General features: G+C 40.6%; 1 protein-coding gene across 1 annotated transcript; it reads right to left on the reverse strand.

Annotated features, from left to right (window-relative positions):
- Positions 1 to 227: 227 nt before the first annotated feature.
- On the reverse strand, positions 228 to 2,646 carry egr2b (early growth response 2b). Its single transcript, XM_084568339.1, has 2 exons — positions 2,436 to 2,646; positions 228 to 2,150 (listed from the first exon to the last, which is right to left on the reverse strand). Exons 1-2 carry the CDS (start codon positions 2,590 to 2,592, stop codon positions 1,006 to 1,008), a joined length of 1,302 nt encoding a protein of 433 aa, XP_084424465.1. The 5' UTR covers positions 2,593 to 2,646; the 3' UTR covers positions 228 to 1,005.
- Between the last annotated feature and the right edge of the window lie 12,574 nt (positions 2,647 to 15,220).

The following is a 15,220-nucleotide window of genomic DNA, read 5'->3' on the forward strand; positions in this document are numbered from 1 at the left end:
ACGAACGATGTTGCATTTGAATTGGTTTGAAATGTAAACTTTATTTTGACTCTTTGATAGAAGAGTTGGTTTCTTTGTAGGAACCAAGAGTTATTCTATTGTAGGTGGCAAGATTAAAACGAACTATTCGCACGAGCTACTTCAAGATAGACTGTACATCATAAAAAAAGATAACTGAGTCAGAGATGCCACTGCTAACGCGATGTGGGTTTTATGCAATACAATTCCCAAGATCAAGTTTTGTTTTGTTTTTTAATTAACTGTAGCAGATAAAAAATGCATGTTCCGCTGTCAGACACGTTGCCATGTTGTAACTGAGTTCTGAGTAATTACCAAACTGACGACATTGGCTGTGTCTATCATTCTCATCCATTTATTAAGTCTTAAAACACATAGCCTGTTACAATAAAAATGTCAAGGTGGTATGAGTTCAACGTATTTACACTAAACATAGTTTTACACACGACACCGGACGCTGGACACTTGTAGTTATACGAGAAGAAATGTGTATAAAAATAAGATGTCTCCCCAACTTTATATTTAAGAACAAATCTAGGCTACATTGCATTAGAAGCGTCCTTGATCAGTCGGTGTACAAAACGACACAAAGCAAGGCACTAAATACACTCATGACCCTAACGTTAAATTTGATCCCTCAATTAAATAGTCAATAAAATAACTTGTTTTCTTCGAAATGTCATGTCAGTTATTTCATTCACGCGCGCGTCCATTTATTTTACAAACACCCTGGTAAAATCTTATGAAATAATGGCTGTACTTCATTGTATGTTCAGTAGACTGTCCAGGCAAAGTGCATTCGTGTCAGCCATGAATAGATGAATGTGCGTAATTATGTACCACTGCAAAATAGTTCTTGTTTACTCGCATTCTGGTGTAGCTGCTATCTTTAATTCACAACCGTTTCAGAATCATTATTTGATAGTCCTCTTTAGGGATTAGTGTGCCTGACGCTGCCATGCTGACATCAAGGTTTTCCAAGGAAACCTATGAACAGATCCCGTTGGTTGCACTGATGGCGCCTGATGACCTTTCCAGCCCGGAGGTGCTGGAAGATGAGCAGGAGACAGTGGATGACTTTCTCTCCTTCTGCCTCAGGTGGATCTTCGTGTGTCTCTTCCTCTCGTCGCTCCGAGCGAACTTGCGGCCGCAGAAGTCGCAGGCGAACGGCTTCTCCCCCGTGTGCGTTCGGATGTGCGTGGTGAGGTGGTCGCTGCGGCTGAAGTTCCGCATGCAGATCCGACATTGGAACGGTTTGTGTCCAGTGTGGATGCGTATGTGTCTGGTCAGTTCGTCTGAGCGCGAGAATCGCCGGTCGCAGCCTTCTGCTGGACATGGGTATGGTCGCTCGTGGATGGGCGTCTTGCTGGGTCTGTTCGGGTACTTTCTGGGCCGCAAGATCGGTCTCAGGGGCAAGTTCTGTGGACTGTAGGTAGAGGGGAGCCTCGGTGGTCCGCCCTCTGAGCAACCACCCGGACCCCCTAATGTAAAATTCCTAATAGTGTTCAGCGGGGTCAGGGGTGGAGGAACGCGGAATGTATCGAGTGAACAGGGGCCAAACGGTTTCCGATCTGCAGTGTGTATGTCTCGCTGGCAGCCCGGCTGGAAGAAGCCCGAGTAGTCGGGTATGATGGGGAAAAGACCTGGCGCGTCTGAGCTCCCAGGCTGTTTAGATGTGGAATAGGATGGTGGCGGGTAAGAAGCGATGGGGCAGGTTGAGGTGGACAAGAAGGCCGAGGGGTCCTGGTACACCTCCCCACAGCCGGAGGATGAGTATGGAGGCGGGGGTGAGTATAGATGATTGTGGTGGTCTAGGTCTGCCCCGCTCTGAGCCGCCATGGTGCAACTCAAATTTCCGCCGGAGAAGTGTTTCGGAGATATAGAAGTAGACGGGGAGGACGACGCCGAAGAGGAATGAGGAGGAGGCGGTTGGGCTACGTTGAAGATGCCCGAGACGATGTTGATGACTCCCTCGGGGTTCCAGTTACCTGGGTACTGTGAATCGATAGAGAACTTTCCCATGTAGGTGAAAGTCTGGTTGCGGTGGGATGGGGGCTGAGAGAAGCCGCTGGAGAAGGATGAGATTTCCAGAGAGCGCTTCTCTACACTCATATCTGCTCCCACCAAGCCATCTGTAGAGGGAAACAAATCAGCTAAATTTAACCTGTTCACATTAAACAGGAGAGTGTGCTGTAAATGACAAAGACTGCGTAGCTATCTTTTTCCTTTACGCACCGTCTCAGGTCTTCATATTATATAGCCCCAAGGCTTTAAAGCATTTCAACTTTCAGTTGTTCTATCACAGTTCAAATCGAAACATTTAGCCCTTTTATTATTTTCTGCTGAACTTTGCGATATGGACTTTGACGAGTTACGAATAAGTCAGTTTCTTCAACATAAACCGTGCATCATCTTACCTGTTGACACATTTATCTGGTCGAAATGCCCTCCTAAATCGGCGTTGGGGAAGATAGCCACAGAGGTGGGTAAACTGGCGGCGATGTCATCCGTTGAATACACGCTCTCGAACCCCCCTAGATTTAACGATACTTTCTCCAGAGTTTTAGCCGTCATTGTGAAGAAAAAACAATTAACTGTTGCGTCTTCTTGACTCTCTCCTTTTCTTTATGTCCCTCTCTTCAGACGTTATACGAGATTATTTCCCTGCTAAATAGGGTTCACCGCTGCATGTGACGTCGGTCACCAGTTGTGAGAGGAACCGTGTTTCTGGTGAGCTTCATGCGCTCTGGTGATAATGTTAAAATTGTTTAAAGTAACGGGAACGGGGGCCTTGACAGTAGTACGTATATATGGGAAACCTTTTGAATGCTGCTACGTCTACGTCATTTCCCAAATATGGAGTGGGAGGGTTGCTGGGCGCAGATAGGGGCACAACCGATGCTGATTAGTCGGGTGGCCCTATGACGATTTTAAAGAATCTCTTGTCAATGGAGAGCCCGCTGCTCGGGGAGAGATAAGGTGCACTTTTTCCAATCGCTGCTAAACAGCAACAAACTTCTACAAGACTTGACACAAACAGCATGGACTACACCACAATTGTCGCACATACCTCTAAGTATACTGTCCTTCTTTTAATTGTTCTCAATGTATTCTCGTTTTTCATCTATCAAATCGCACTCTGATCTCAAAGGAGGAATTCCGTTTGAGCATCTTAACCCATAAAAGGTTGAATCCGGTAAGAGGGGGTCCATATTTGGTTTCAATTCCGGATTACGAATCATCGGAAAATTACGACTTTTACCGATCTGCGAAAGAGAGCGAGAGAGAGCGAGCGAGAGGCAGAGAGAAAGAGAGAGAGAGAGAGAGAACCACAATCAAATGAGGCAAAGAGAGAGAGATGGAATTTACTCCCTTTGGTACAATATGATGCTTAGGCTCGGAAACTTTTGACAGGCTAATTTGACTATGCCGTAGGAACAAATAAGTTTACTTCTATGAGGAGTTCACTTTAGTCATCTAGAGATTTTCAAAGCGGTGGAGGTGGTGGGCCGTGTGCAATAAACAAAGATAAAATAAACACACAGAGACACACACACACAGTCATGGACTTGTTATGCTCTGTTTGATCTTGTAAAGTCCCTCCGTGGGTGGAGTGGAAAGAGTTGAGAGACAGAAAGCAGAAACTATTGGGCCCCTTGGTTGCAATATTCTTTCCATTTTGTGTGTGTGTGTCAATATGTACACTTTCATTATTCAGTGAGAGTTGTAAGAAATGCCAGGAAGCACAGGGATAGCACTGCATTTTAAATTTGTCAAGAAAAAAGCACAGCAAGCAGGGCTTGCCATCTGATTGGTTGGCATTTTGCCAGTATGGATTTTGCCTAATGAATGGAAAGGTTGTGTAAATTATGTGAGCTCAATGCGCAGGATAGTTTTTCCCAAGTTTAAAGTTTTTGATCCTGCAAACCTGTCATATAGGGTTTTATGATTGTCCCCCAATGTTTAAAAAATATTAAAAAAAAACAACAAAACTGTGCTGTATAATGAAAACACCAAGGGATGTTCATACCAGATATAATTTACGAGTTGGGCTCTGCTCCAGGTTTCTTTCTCTTATGAAGGATGGCAGATTTTTATGTTACTTGATTTTCTGACACTCATGGTGCATGATGCTTGGTGCTCAAACAAAGTCGAAGCGGATAGACAGTGTTAACCAGTTGCATAATTTTAAATAATAAGAATTTGATATTGTATGCCCACTTATTTCACCAGTGTCTTTGATACTATGAAAAATGAGCACTTCAAAGTCAAAAATAGCTGTTTGTGGTGGTGACAAGTGAGAATACATCACAGCCAGAGCAAGCTGGCATCAAGAGTGCTAAGATTAAAGATTAGAAAAGATTAGAGAAAGACCAAAAACACCTAAGTTAGGTGGTAAGACATTCAGAGCAAAAAAAGGGGAAGAATTTCTGTGTTAGTTCACTGTACACAGTAGATCAGACACAGAAGCATAAATCTGATTTCAGTAACCATGGCAGCTGTCAGACAAAGAAAAATAGTAAGTTTAAAGGGATGCAGTCACTCATATACAGTACATGCACATACACATATGAGGTAAATGGGGCACCACGAAAAAGGGGTCTTCGGTCATGTGGCTCCAAGCCAGTCCATCAAATACATCCATATATTTACATTACATGCTGTACCAGCCAGGAGACAAATGGGTAAACATGGATTGTATTGTGATCATGTGGTTTCAGGCTGGCAAAGAAGAGGGATGTTTGCAAAGGTGGTAAAAACAAGAATAACAAACATGATAAAAAAAACAAAAAAACAACAAAAATAAAAACAACAGTGCTAAGATGACCTCTACTCAGCTTTCTGTATGTGAACTGGGTCTTTTGTTCCAACTCCATCTGTAGGTGTATTTGCCCTTTTTTGGATTTATAGAAATTTCTTAGATATAAGTCAAGATGTTTATTTTATAAAAATAAATCTATTTTTAATAATATATTTAATACTTTTAAAATCAAAAGTATTAAATATCCACAAAAGAACAAGAATCTCAATAGAGTCATACTGCAGTCTGTTGGAATTTAAAAATCATTTGACAATACAATACACTTCCTTAATACACAATTGATCACAAGCAAGTTGGCCTAATTTTTTTCTTGACTGATACGACTTCTTTTGTAATGGCACCATACCACCAGATCTCTGGCACTGCTATGGTCATTGACGTGACACCTAGTTTTGCTTGCTTGTTTGTTTTGTCACCAGGAATAACAACTTCTGTATGAACCACAAAGTAATCTTTTTCTGTCTTTATTATTTCTTGGAAGCGGTATATTGATGATTTGTTTTAACTTTGGAGTATAGGGATACATAAATTCAACTCTTCTTCTCTGTATATCAAGCCCCAGATTGAAGGGTCTTTAGTCAGCCCAAAAGATGCCTAAACATTCGTCTCCAAAAATATCACCAAACAGGCTAATTTAAACTGAAAATTGGAGAGTAAATAAACATCTTTCATCATCATTCAATATTCTGTCCATTTTGGCAGCAACCTTGGGGTCTGAAAAAGCCTACAAGGAAGTGCCAAAAACTGCAGCTCCTCTAATGGCAATTTGTGGTTTGTCCAAAAAGAAGTCAGTCCCTATGAGACCCCCATGTGAAAATGCTGAACTTAACAGTTCAAATAAACATGTTCACAGACTAGTAAAAAATCAGATTCAGTCTCAGTAGCTAATGACAACTGATCCATTCAACATATATCAAGGTGGTAAAGTAGGTTGTTATGGTTTGTTAAAGTGCTTAAAGTGCTATATGCAGACCATCTACCATTTCTACAAAAATTAGGGCACAGGAGCACTTACAGGTCGCAAAGTCTACACGAATCAGCTCCACTCAGATGCCCGCTCTCTGAACATTGGCCAGGAGTTAGTTGGAGTTTAGCTCTTCCAAGATGGTGACAGCCAGTGTGACTCACATTGAGCCTCATAACAGTGAACCTATGGGTTATGTAAAGGAGGGTTCATCCAACAATATCCAACCAGTATTATGCATACAAACAGACAGAAATGGAAATATGTAATCACGGCAGACATATCAGATATGTGTTCTAGAAGTTATTTAATATTTTAAATTTGATTTTGATTGGAGTTTTCATTCCTTTTGTTGTTATATATTATTACCTGTGACTGTAGGATAGGATTATTTTGGTTACTGGAAAGGATGCTTAAGTTTAGGTAGGTGGGTGTCAGACAATTGAATATTATAGGAGTAAGGGAAACCAAAAGAGAGTAGCATTAAGTAATACACTAGAGTGTTAGCAATTGCTGTTAATTTACGGCAGAATTCCAACAGTATTAACCTGTTACTTTTGAATACTTCATTCTACTGTTAATACAAACAAAAAACTCTGAAATTTTGGTGATTTACTGTTCTTTTAACAGAACTATACTGTTTTCCAAAAATACAGCATTTTACTGCTAATCATTCATCCAAACCTTCTAAATCACAGTATCATGTTGTATTTTTTGCATTCTGGGAAATTTAACCCGAACTACACATGGGAAGTTGGATCTGTTCCTCTCTTTATCTATCACCATCTAGCAAATTATTTGGTGAGTAGCAGTTTTATTTCATTTGTAAATTGCTGCAAAGTACTGTATATTGGCAATGTTTTCAGTTTGTTTTCATTAGCCTACTGATTATGTGTATGACCTGACAGAATGATTCAGTAACTAGCAAACGCTTCATTGGTATAAATCCTGAGTGAGGCACCAAGGCTGGACATGGGAAAGTCTTGCCAAAAAAACACTGGCAAAGCCAGCAAAAAGAGGACAACAGTCAACCCACATGTATCCACTCTGCTGAGAAGACTCATGGACCTTCAGTGGGTCATTTAAAATGGTGAGATTATTCAATCCCATTACACACGCACACAAAGACACCAGCTTGTTTTATTGCTTTAATTCTTTCTCCCTCTCAATTTCACCCTCTTTCTGTCTCCCTTACAGGGTAGAAGGTCTGAATCCCTGTTATTCTCGCCGACTTATTTGTGTCTTGTTTCTGAACATTCTAAATTCATGTTAAAATAAAAGTCAAAGTGCATTAAGAAGCTGTGATTTTTCTTTTTTCCATAGTGCAATTACATGCTGATCTGTTCTTTCACAAAGCACATAGTTTGTAGATTTTGTGAAGACTGATAATGTATTTTTAAACAAACCAGTTGACTGTAAAGTACTGTGAAAGTAATCTTAACAAACAGTAAACGCTGTATTTTTCAATAACAGTACAAAACTGTAAATTTTAGTGACAGTAAAAATATGTTAATTTTACAGTAACATAATGGCAATCCTGCCGCCAGTTCTTTACTGTTATTTTACAGGAAAATACTTAACAGTGTAACACATCACCCAGTGGGTTTATATATCACATAAGCGAGTATGTGAGACCATTATTGCATTGTTACTGTCAGAGGGTTGATGTTGCCAGTTATTGTCCTAAGTGCAGGTGTGTGAAATGTGTGGAAGACCATGAAAATTTTAAATATGAGGCAGAAAGTCTAGATGTACTTGTAGGGGGAGCATGCAGCAGCAATATGAGTATGTAGACACTTTGTTAAAGAGAGAATGCAAGAGTGAACAGTACAGTGCTGAGGAATCATTCTACTTTATCAATCTTGCCGGTTTTTCCCTCTGACATGACATTGACAGAGGATTTTTTTTCATAGCTGATGTAATTGCTGGAGTGAAAATAACAAGGTATGAAATGATCAAGATTTGGATTGGCAAAACACCAAATTAATAATTCACAAGTGGCATGGTGTAAAGGAGACCGCAGGTCGCATTTCTTTATGTGTACAATATATATACACACACACACAGTAGATAGATTAAATGACACACGTATTGATTTGATTATTGGGTTAAATACAATTTTTTTTTTTTACATTTTTGCAGTATAGTTACAGTTAAAGTATAAAGGTGATAGACCAGTCCTGTTAAAGACATGGAGCAGGAGAAGTGTATAAAAGGCAGCTAGCTGACTCTGTCAAGGGATGTGTCGGTTGTAATAACTTGGTGCTTGCTGAATTGTATGGTGTCTCATAGCAAAACTTTCCATGGAACTGACCTCTGTCTCAAACCTCTTATGTATAATAAAACTTGAGCCGCCGCTAGGCAAACTGACACTGTGAAGGAGCTGTCTGTGGACGAGGACTTCAATGACTGTAAGGATTTCAATATTTTACATTTTTCAGTGGAAGGCCAGAAGTTTTATTGCAAATGGACAAGAAAGAGATTTGTTGACACCATAATTGAAAAGCTGAAAATTGATATATATTCAAGAGACTTGGTTAAAAACCTCTGAATAGATTAATCTTATAGATCAGGTGGTGGATGTGCAACTGTAGACATACGTAGTTCAAGTACAGCTATAATTTTTTTATAATTAATGTAAACATTTGATATTATAAGAACTTGATGAATTTGAAGATTATGGAGAAGGTAAAAGTCATTAGAGAGGAAAGTATTCACAGATACCAATAAAACTTGTGCAAACACTACTCACAAAAGAGATGTTTGTTTGCCAGCAGAGTGGAAATATGTGGCTATCCGTTTAAAACAGAATGATTTGTGTTAACTGGCTTTTTGATTAAAATGGTTGGAAGTGTGTTTTGGGATATTGAGAAAGTTTCTTTGTGGAAAGAGGGACTAATAATTCAAATGTATTATTTTAGGTATGTCTGTGAAGGTTCTCAGTCATCCAGGTCATGGTATATCCAACAAAGGTTCAAAAAAGGCAACTGGACTTGTAGAGTTTTTTTGAGAAGATGTTTCACCACTCATTCGAGCAGCTTCTACAGTTCTGTTTTTTTTTTTTTTTTTTTTTTTTTCATTACTGAAGAAGCTACTCGGATGAGTGGTGAAACGTCTTCTCAAAAAAACTCTACAAGTCCAGTAGCCTTTTTTGAACCTTTGTTGGATATTCTCAGCTCTTTACCTGCAGAGTTGATTCTGAGATCATGGGAGTCTGTCCATCAAGTACAGTACATGTATTTTGTGGACTTGGAGAAAGCATGTGACCAGGGATTTCCAGGGATTTCTGTGGGGAGTACTAAAGGTGTATTGGCTAATGGGGCCATCATCTGGTCCATGCAAAAGTGCCTTTGAGTAAGTGTATGTGTGTCTGGACTCTGTACCATTAACATTAAGTGGCTGTTGGACTCCACCAGGGCTGCCCTTTGTCCCTGGTCCTGTTTATGGTATGAGCAGAGCCCAGCTCATATGGAGCGAACTATGCATAACTAAGGGATGGTTCAGTCCAGCCCTGACTATAAGCTTGATCAAAAAGGAAAGTCTTAAGCCTGACCTTAAAATTAGAGAGGGTGTCTGCCTCCCGAACCCAAACTGGGAGCTGGTTACCCAGGAGAGAAGCCTGATAGCTGAAGACTCTACCTCCCATTCTACTTTTGAAATTCTAGCAACCACAAGTAGGCCTGCACTTTGAGATCGAAGTGATTTGTTGGGATTATATGGTACTATGAGGTCTTGGAGGAGGATTTTAAATTCTATTCTAGATTTTAAAGGGAACCAATGAAGAGAAGCTAAAACCTTATTAATTTGATCTCTCTTGCTAATTCCTGTCAGTGCTCTTGCTGCGGCATTTTGAATCAACTGGAGGCTTTTTAAAGACCTACTTGGACAGCCAGACAGCGATGAACTACAAGTAATCCAGCCTGGAGGACACAAATGCATGGACTAGTTTTTCAGCATCACTCTGAGACAGGATGTTCCTAATTTTGACGATATTACACAGGTGAAAGAAGGCAGCCCTGGATACTTGCTTTGTGTGCGAATTAAAGGACATATCCTCGTTGAATATAACACCAAGGTTTTTCATGTTACTACTGGAGGCCAAGGTAATGCCATCCAAAGTGTTGATTAATGGAAAAACCTCTTTGAGCAGTGCAGTTGGGATGGGATCTGGAAGACAAGTTGATGGTTTAGATGCTGTAATGGTTGAAGAGAGCTCGTAAAGATCTATTGGGGAGAAGGATTCCTGATACTGATTAGGTCTTACAGAAGTTTGCCACAGTACTAACGTCTTTGACAGCTGTCTGAAGGATGCCTCAAATTTTTTCTCTAATGCCTACAATTGTATTTGCAAAGAAGCTCAAGAAGTCATCACTACTGAGGGCTAAAGGAATACAGCTACAGTGCTGAAAACAAATCTGGGGTTGTTCTTGTTTTCTTTTATTAATTATGAATAATATGCTGTTTTAATATCACAGAGAGCTTTTTATAAGTTGTTAAACTATCTTTCCAGGCTATGGGAGCTTCTTCAGAATTCAAGGAATGTCAAATTCTTTCCAGCTTTCGGACTGCCTGAACTGCGCAACTGTGAATTATACCAGGGAGCTAGCCTCCTCCAATTCATGACCTTCTTTTTCAGAGGAGTAACTAATTAGGGTTGTACTATACCATGCTGCAGTGCCATCAACAAAATAATCTATTTGTGAAGGAGTTAAATTATGGTTGCTGTCGTCCACGTCATTGACACATGGCACTGAGGTAAATAATGAAGGAATTAACCCCTTATATCAAGTTATAGCATCATAAGATAAGCGTCTACTGTAATGAAATGTCTTTCCAATTTCTGTATAATCCGTTATTGTAAATTCAAATGTTATAAGGAAATGATCAGACAAAAGAGGGTTATGAGTAAATACTCTTAAACTTTCAGTTTCTATGCCGTATGTTAGGACAAGATCTAAGGTGTGATTAAAACAGTGAGTTGATCCATTTACATTCTGAGAAAAGCCAATTGAATCTAATAATGATGTAAATGAGGAGCTACGGCTCAGTGTCATAGTGCAAGTCATAGTGCAATAACCTTCATGCTTGCTCTTGGGGTTTCAGGCCGGGTTTCAGAATGGATTTTGTAAAGCATCTGGAAAACAGTGGATTGTTCCTCCAAGATGTGGGTGGGTTCCTGCCCCAAGTGACAGAGTTTAAGTATCTCGAGGTATTTCTGTCTTTTTGGCTAATGCAAGAGCAAAATACATTTGCATTTTTAGTGTAATAGATTTACAAGCAGAGCAATATTATCACAATATCACAGAACAATCTTTCATTCATTCATCTTCTGTACCCGCTTATTCCTGTTAAGGGTCGCGGGGGTCTGCTGGAGCCTATCCCAGCTGTCATCGGGTGAGAGGCGGGGTACACCCTGAACAGGTCGCCAGTCCATCGCTGGGCCAACACAGAGAGACAGACAACCATTCACACTCACACGCACACTTACGGCCAATTTAGAATCTTCAATTAACCTAATGAGCATGTCTTTGGACGATTGGAGGAAGCCGGAGTACAGAACAATCTTACATCAGATATTCAATGGATGATTCCAGGGATCCAGGGATCCAGGGAGCAGGAAATGTGGATCAGTTCACTTGAAGCTGAGGTGAAAGTTCAATAAGTAAGATTGTTCTCTCATATTCCATTCCCCTGAATGTGGGCCGTTGCTCTATTTCCTTATCTCTTCTGTTTTCCACACTGTGAAGATCAGTCCGTCCTCAATTGGCAGATCAATGGTTTCATCCAATGATCTACTTGCACACCCACCAGATCATTCCCTCATCTCTGTGCTTTAAAATCATTGTCCCCATCTCCACCTCTCCATGGTCATTTCTTTATCAGTCTTTATCAGAGGTCTCGGACCTTCATCCACCTGTCAACTTCTTTGTCTCCACCTCCACCAGTATCTGGACTCCGGGGGGTCTGTCCCTATCTGCCTACGTTCATACTTATGTTTTAATAAATGTTCATTCTTCATTCACTTGATCTCTCCTTATTGAACTAAATGTTACATCGTCCATCCACCATAATGTGCACACCAATTCCCTAATTTGCTTTGATTCAGTGTCTGCATAGGTAACTTAAAAGAACATGTATCATAGCTTGACCTCATCATTGAAGAGATTTAGTTTGTTTTGTTTGAAATAGGGAGAGCTGGTATTGAATAATCTTCTGTTGGGTTCCTAGACATGCTTGGATTAACGCAATGAAGTTGGAAATTCAAAAACAAAGTCAAAATTAAAGACAGGAAAAATAGCAACAGACATTGTCAGAAAAAGAGATAAGAGGAAGGCAGTATTTTCATATTTAGCCCGAGGTCAAGAATGTTCTGTTAAATTAATGATGACTGAGGCTTAGACACTGTGGAATAAATCATGACTCCCAACATAAATTGTTGTAAAACATCCTAGGTTATGTGAGTGTGGGTGTCTTGGAATGTTGAAACACAGAAAAACCTTCAGATTGTCAGATCTATTTTCTTTTATTATCATTATTTTTACTTGGCTATAATGACAATAACAACCATCTGAGTAACATAGTCACACTTCCTTTCCTCTCACAAACAAAAACACTTTCAGTAAGTAACATTTGGCATCTTGTTTGTTTTACTTCAAGAGAAATGTGGCAGCTTGTGGTTAAAATGGGAGTTGTTTATGTTTCTATTCCATCTGAAAACAATTAGCATAATTGAGATTTAAATATGTTGGTAAACTTATCATTCACACATTTCATTTTCTTGAATTATAAAGGCCAGGGACATGTGCAATACTTTTGTTGAGAAACCTCAGCCCTCTCAACAGTATCATTGTCGCAGTAAGCTCACTAAGCTCCTATTCAGACTGATTAGGACAAGGCCTGTCTCTGTATAACAGAGGTTTCCCTCTCTGCAGCTTTCGTCTTTCATCCATTACACTGCTTGCTCTCATTTCTTTTCTTCTTCTCAGCCTTGGACCTATATCAGAGTGTTTCCACTCGCTTTTATGTTTCGCATTGTAGGCACTGAAAACTGTCAAACTAGGATGCAACAAAGCTAACCATCGAGACTGCTGGAGTGCAGCATTGAAGGAAGAGTTATGGATTTAAGAGTAGTGACTTTCAGAATTAGGGGTTATGATTTTCCACCTCAAGAACAATGGGAACAGTATGTGTTGTGGTGGGCACTGGTATGCTGGTCACAGAGACTGTTGAAGTGTCTTTGGCTGAAGAACCCACTGCTCATTGTGCCTTAATAGTTCTATTTCAGTGTGTGTGCTATCGCTATGAATTTGTTACACTGTGCCTGCTAACAAAAGACTACTTACTACTAACAAAAGGTGTGAAATATAGTATTTTCTAAACTTAGTATATTTGTAATGTGATATGCATATTTGTTTTAATTTGCAGGTGGTCTCAGCATGATCTACTGCAGGGATGGGCAACTGGCGGCCTCACTAGAAGTGGCCCTGAGATTCATTTTTGAAAATTATAAAATTGTGCCCTCTGCGGCACTGAATCACTGTAATGACACAGTTGGCCACTAGATGTCTTCTCTACCAGTGAAGAAGAGACGTTGAGCCGTGGCTAAGAGTGGAGGTAAGAGAAAACTTGATGGTGAAAGAAGGTTATCTGTTCACAGAATGTAAAGGCAAACCTATGTGCTTAGTCTGCTTAGACAACACGTTGCACAAAGCTAAATACGAGAAGTATACTGAAGCTGCAAGGGCTGCTATCGTAGCCGACCTCAAATCAAAAGCACGCACACAGCGACATTTTACCAGTGCCCACTGCTGATAGTGGTGAGGTAGAGTGGGTATACGGGAAAATGTTAAACTCTTTCTTAGTGTAAAAATGCACAAATTAATAAAAAAAAAAAATCACAGTAAGTGCTTATTTTTTGTTTGCTTTAATAAACATATATATATATACACACACAACATAAACATATTTAAAATGGCAGTTTTATCATATCTGGTTATGATAAAACTAAGTGGCCCTCAGGTAGTGTCGATGAAAAATTGTGGCCCCCTCCATCATTTAGGTTGCCCATCCCTGATCTACTGCTTCATGATTTTGCATAGCTTTGTAACACTTCAGTTTTACTCTATTCCATTTCCTCTGTTGAAGAATTAATACTACAAGATTAGAGCCCAACCACTCACACCTGATGAAGACCATGGAGAAGCTGATCCTGAACCACCTCCGACCCCTGGTGAGCCCGAAGCTGGATCCCCTGCAGTTTGCCTACAAACCGAGCATTGGGGTGGATGACACTGTCATCTATCAGAATCAGAATACTTTATTGATCCTTCAAGGAAACTGTTTTGTTGATGTTGCTCCCATAAAGTGACAGTTGCTAGCAAATACAATAGAATAAAAGTAGTAAAAAATGTATATATAAAATAAATTAACAGCATCTGAAGTGTTGAGAGTGTTAAGAGTGACCAACACTCAGCGGGAGGAGTTATAAAGTTTGATGGCCACAGGCAGGAATGACCTCCTGTGGCGTTCTGTGGTGCATTTGGGTAGGATGAGTCTGTTACTAAAGGTACTCCTTAGACTGGCCAGTGTGTTGTGGAGTGGGTGAGATGAGTTGTCCAGGATGGTCTCCACTCTTGCCAGCATCCTCCTCTCTGACACTGTGTTCAAAGAGTTCAGCTCCACCTCTACAACATCACTGGCCTTGCGGATCAGTTTGTTGAGTCTATTAACATCTGCCACTCGCAGCCTGCTGCCCCAGCATGCAACAGCGTACAGGAGTGCACTGGCCACCACAGAGTCATGGAACATTCTCAGCATTGTCCAACAGATGTTGAAGGACCTCAGTCTCCTCAAAAAGTAGAGTTGACTCTGGCCCTTCTTGTAGAGTGCCTCAGTGTTCTTTGACCAGTCCAGTTTATTGTTGATGTGCACTCCCAGATATTTGTCGTCCTCCAAAATGTCCACCTGGGCCCCCCGGATGGTAACAGGGGTCACTGGAGCCTTTTTTCTCCTCATGTCCACAACCAGTTCCTTTATCTTTGTCGCATTCACCTGAAGGAAGTTATCCTTGCACCATGTGACAAAATTTCCCACCACAGTTTTGTACTCATCACTGATACATCCTACTACCGCAGAGTCATCAGAAAACATCTGAAGGTGGCAGGACAGGTAGTTGAAGTCCATGGTGTAGACGGTGAAGAGGAAGGGGAAGAGGACTGTACCCTGTGGAGCCCCAGTGCTGCTGACCACCCTGTCAGACACACCGTGTTGCAACTGCACACACTGTGGTCTTCCAGTGAGGTAGTCAACGATCCAGGACACCAGGGGGGCATCAACATGCATAGCTTTGAGCTTTGTTCTGCTACACAGATCCCTCTTGCATCTCGAGGAGCCCAGAGGTACTATGAGAGTCATGT

This window comes from Chelon labrosus (assembly GCF_963514085.1).
Source record: "Chelon labrosus genome assembly, chromosome: 19".
In the NCBI taxonomy this organism is placed as follows: domain Eukaryota; kingdom Metazoa; phylum Chordata; class Actinopteri; order Mugiliformes; family Mugilidae; genus Chelon; species Chelon labrosus.

Coding starts and splice junctions, on each gene's coding strand:
- egr2b (XM_084568339.1), bottom strand. CDS start 2,592: ATGACGGCTAAAACTCTGGAGAAAGTATCGTTAAATCTAGGGGGGTTC. Junction 2,151..2,435: donor CCAGATAAATGTGTCAACAG/GTAAGATGATGC, acceptor TTCCCTCTACAG/ATGGCTTGGTGGGAGCAGAT.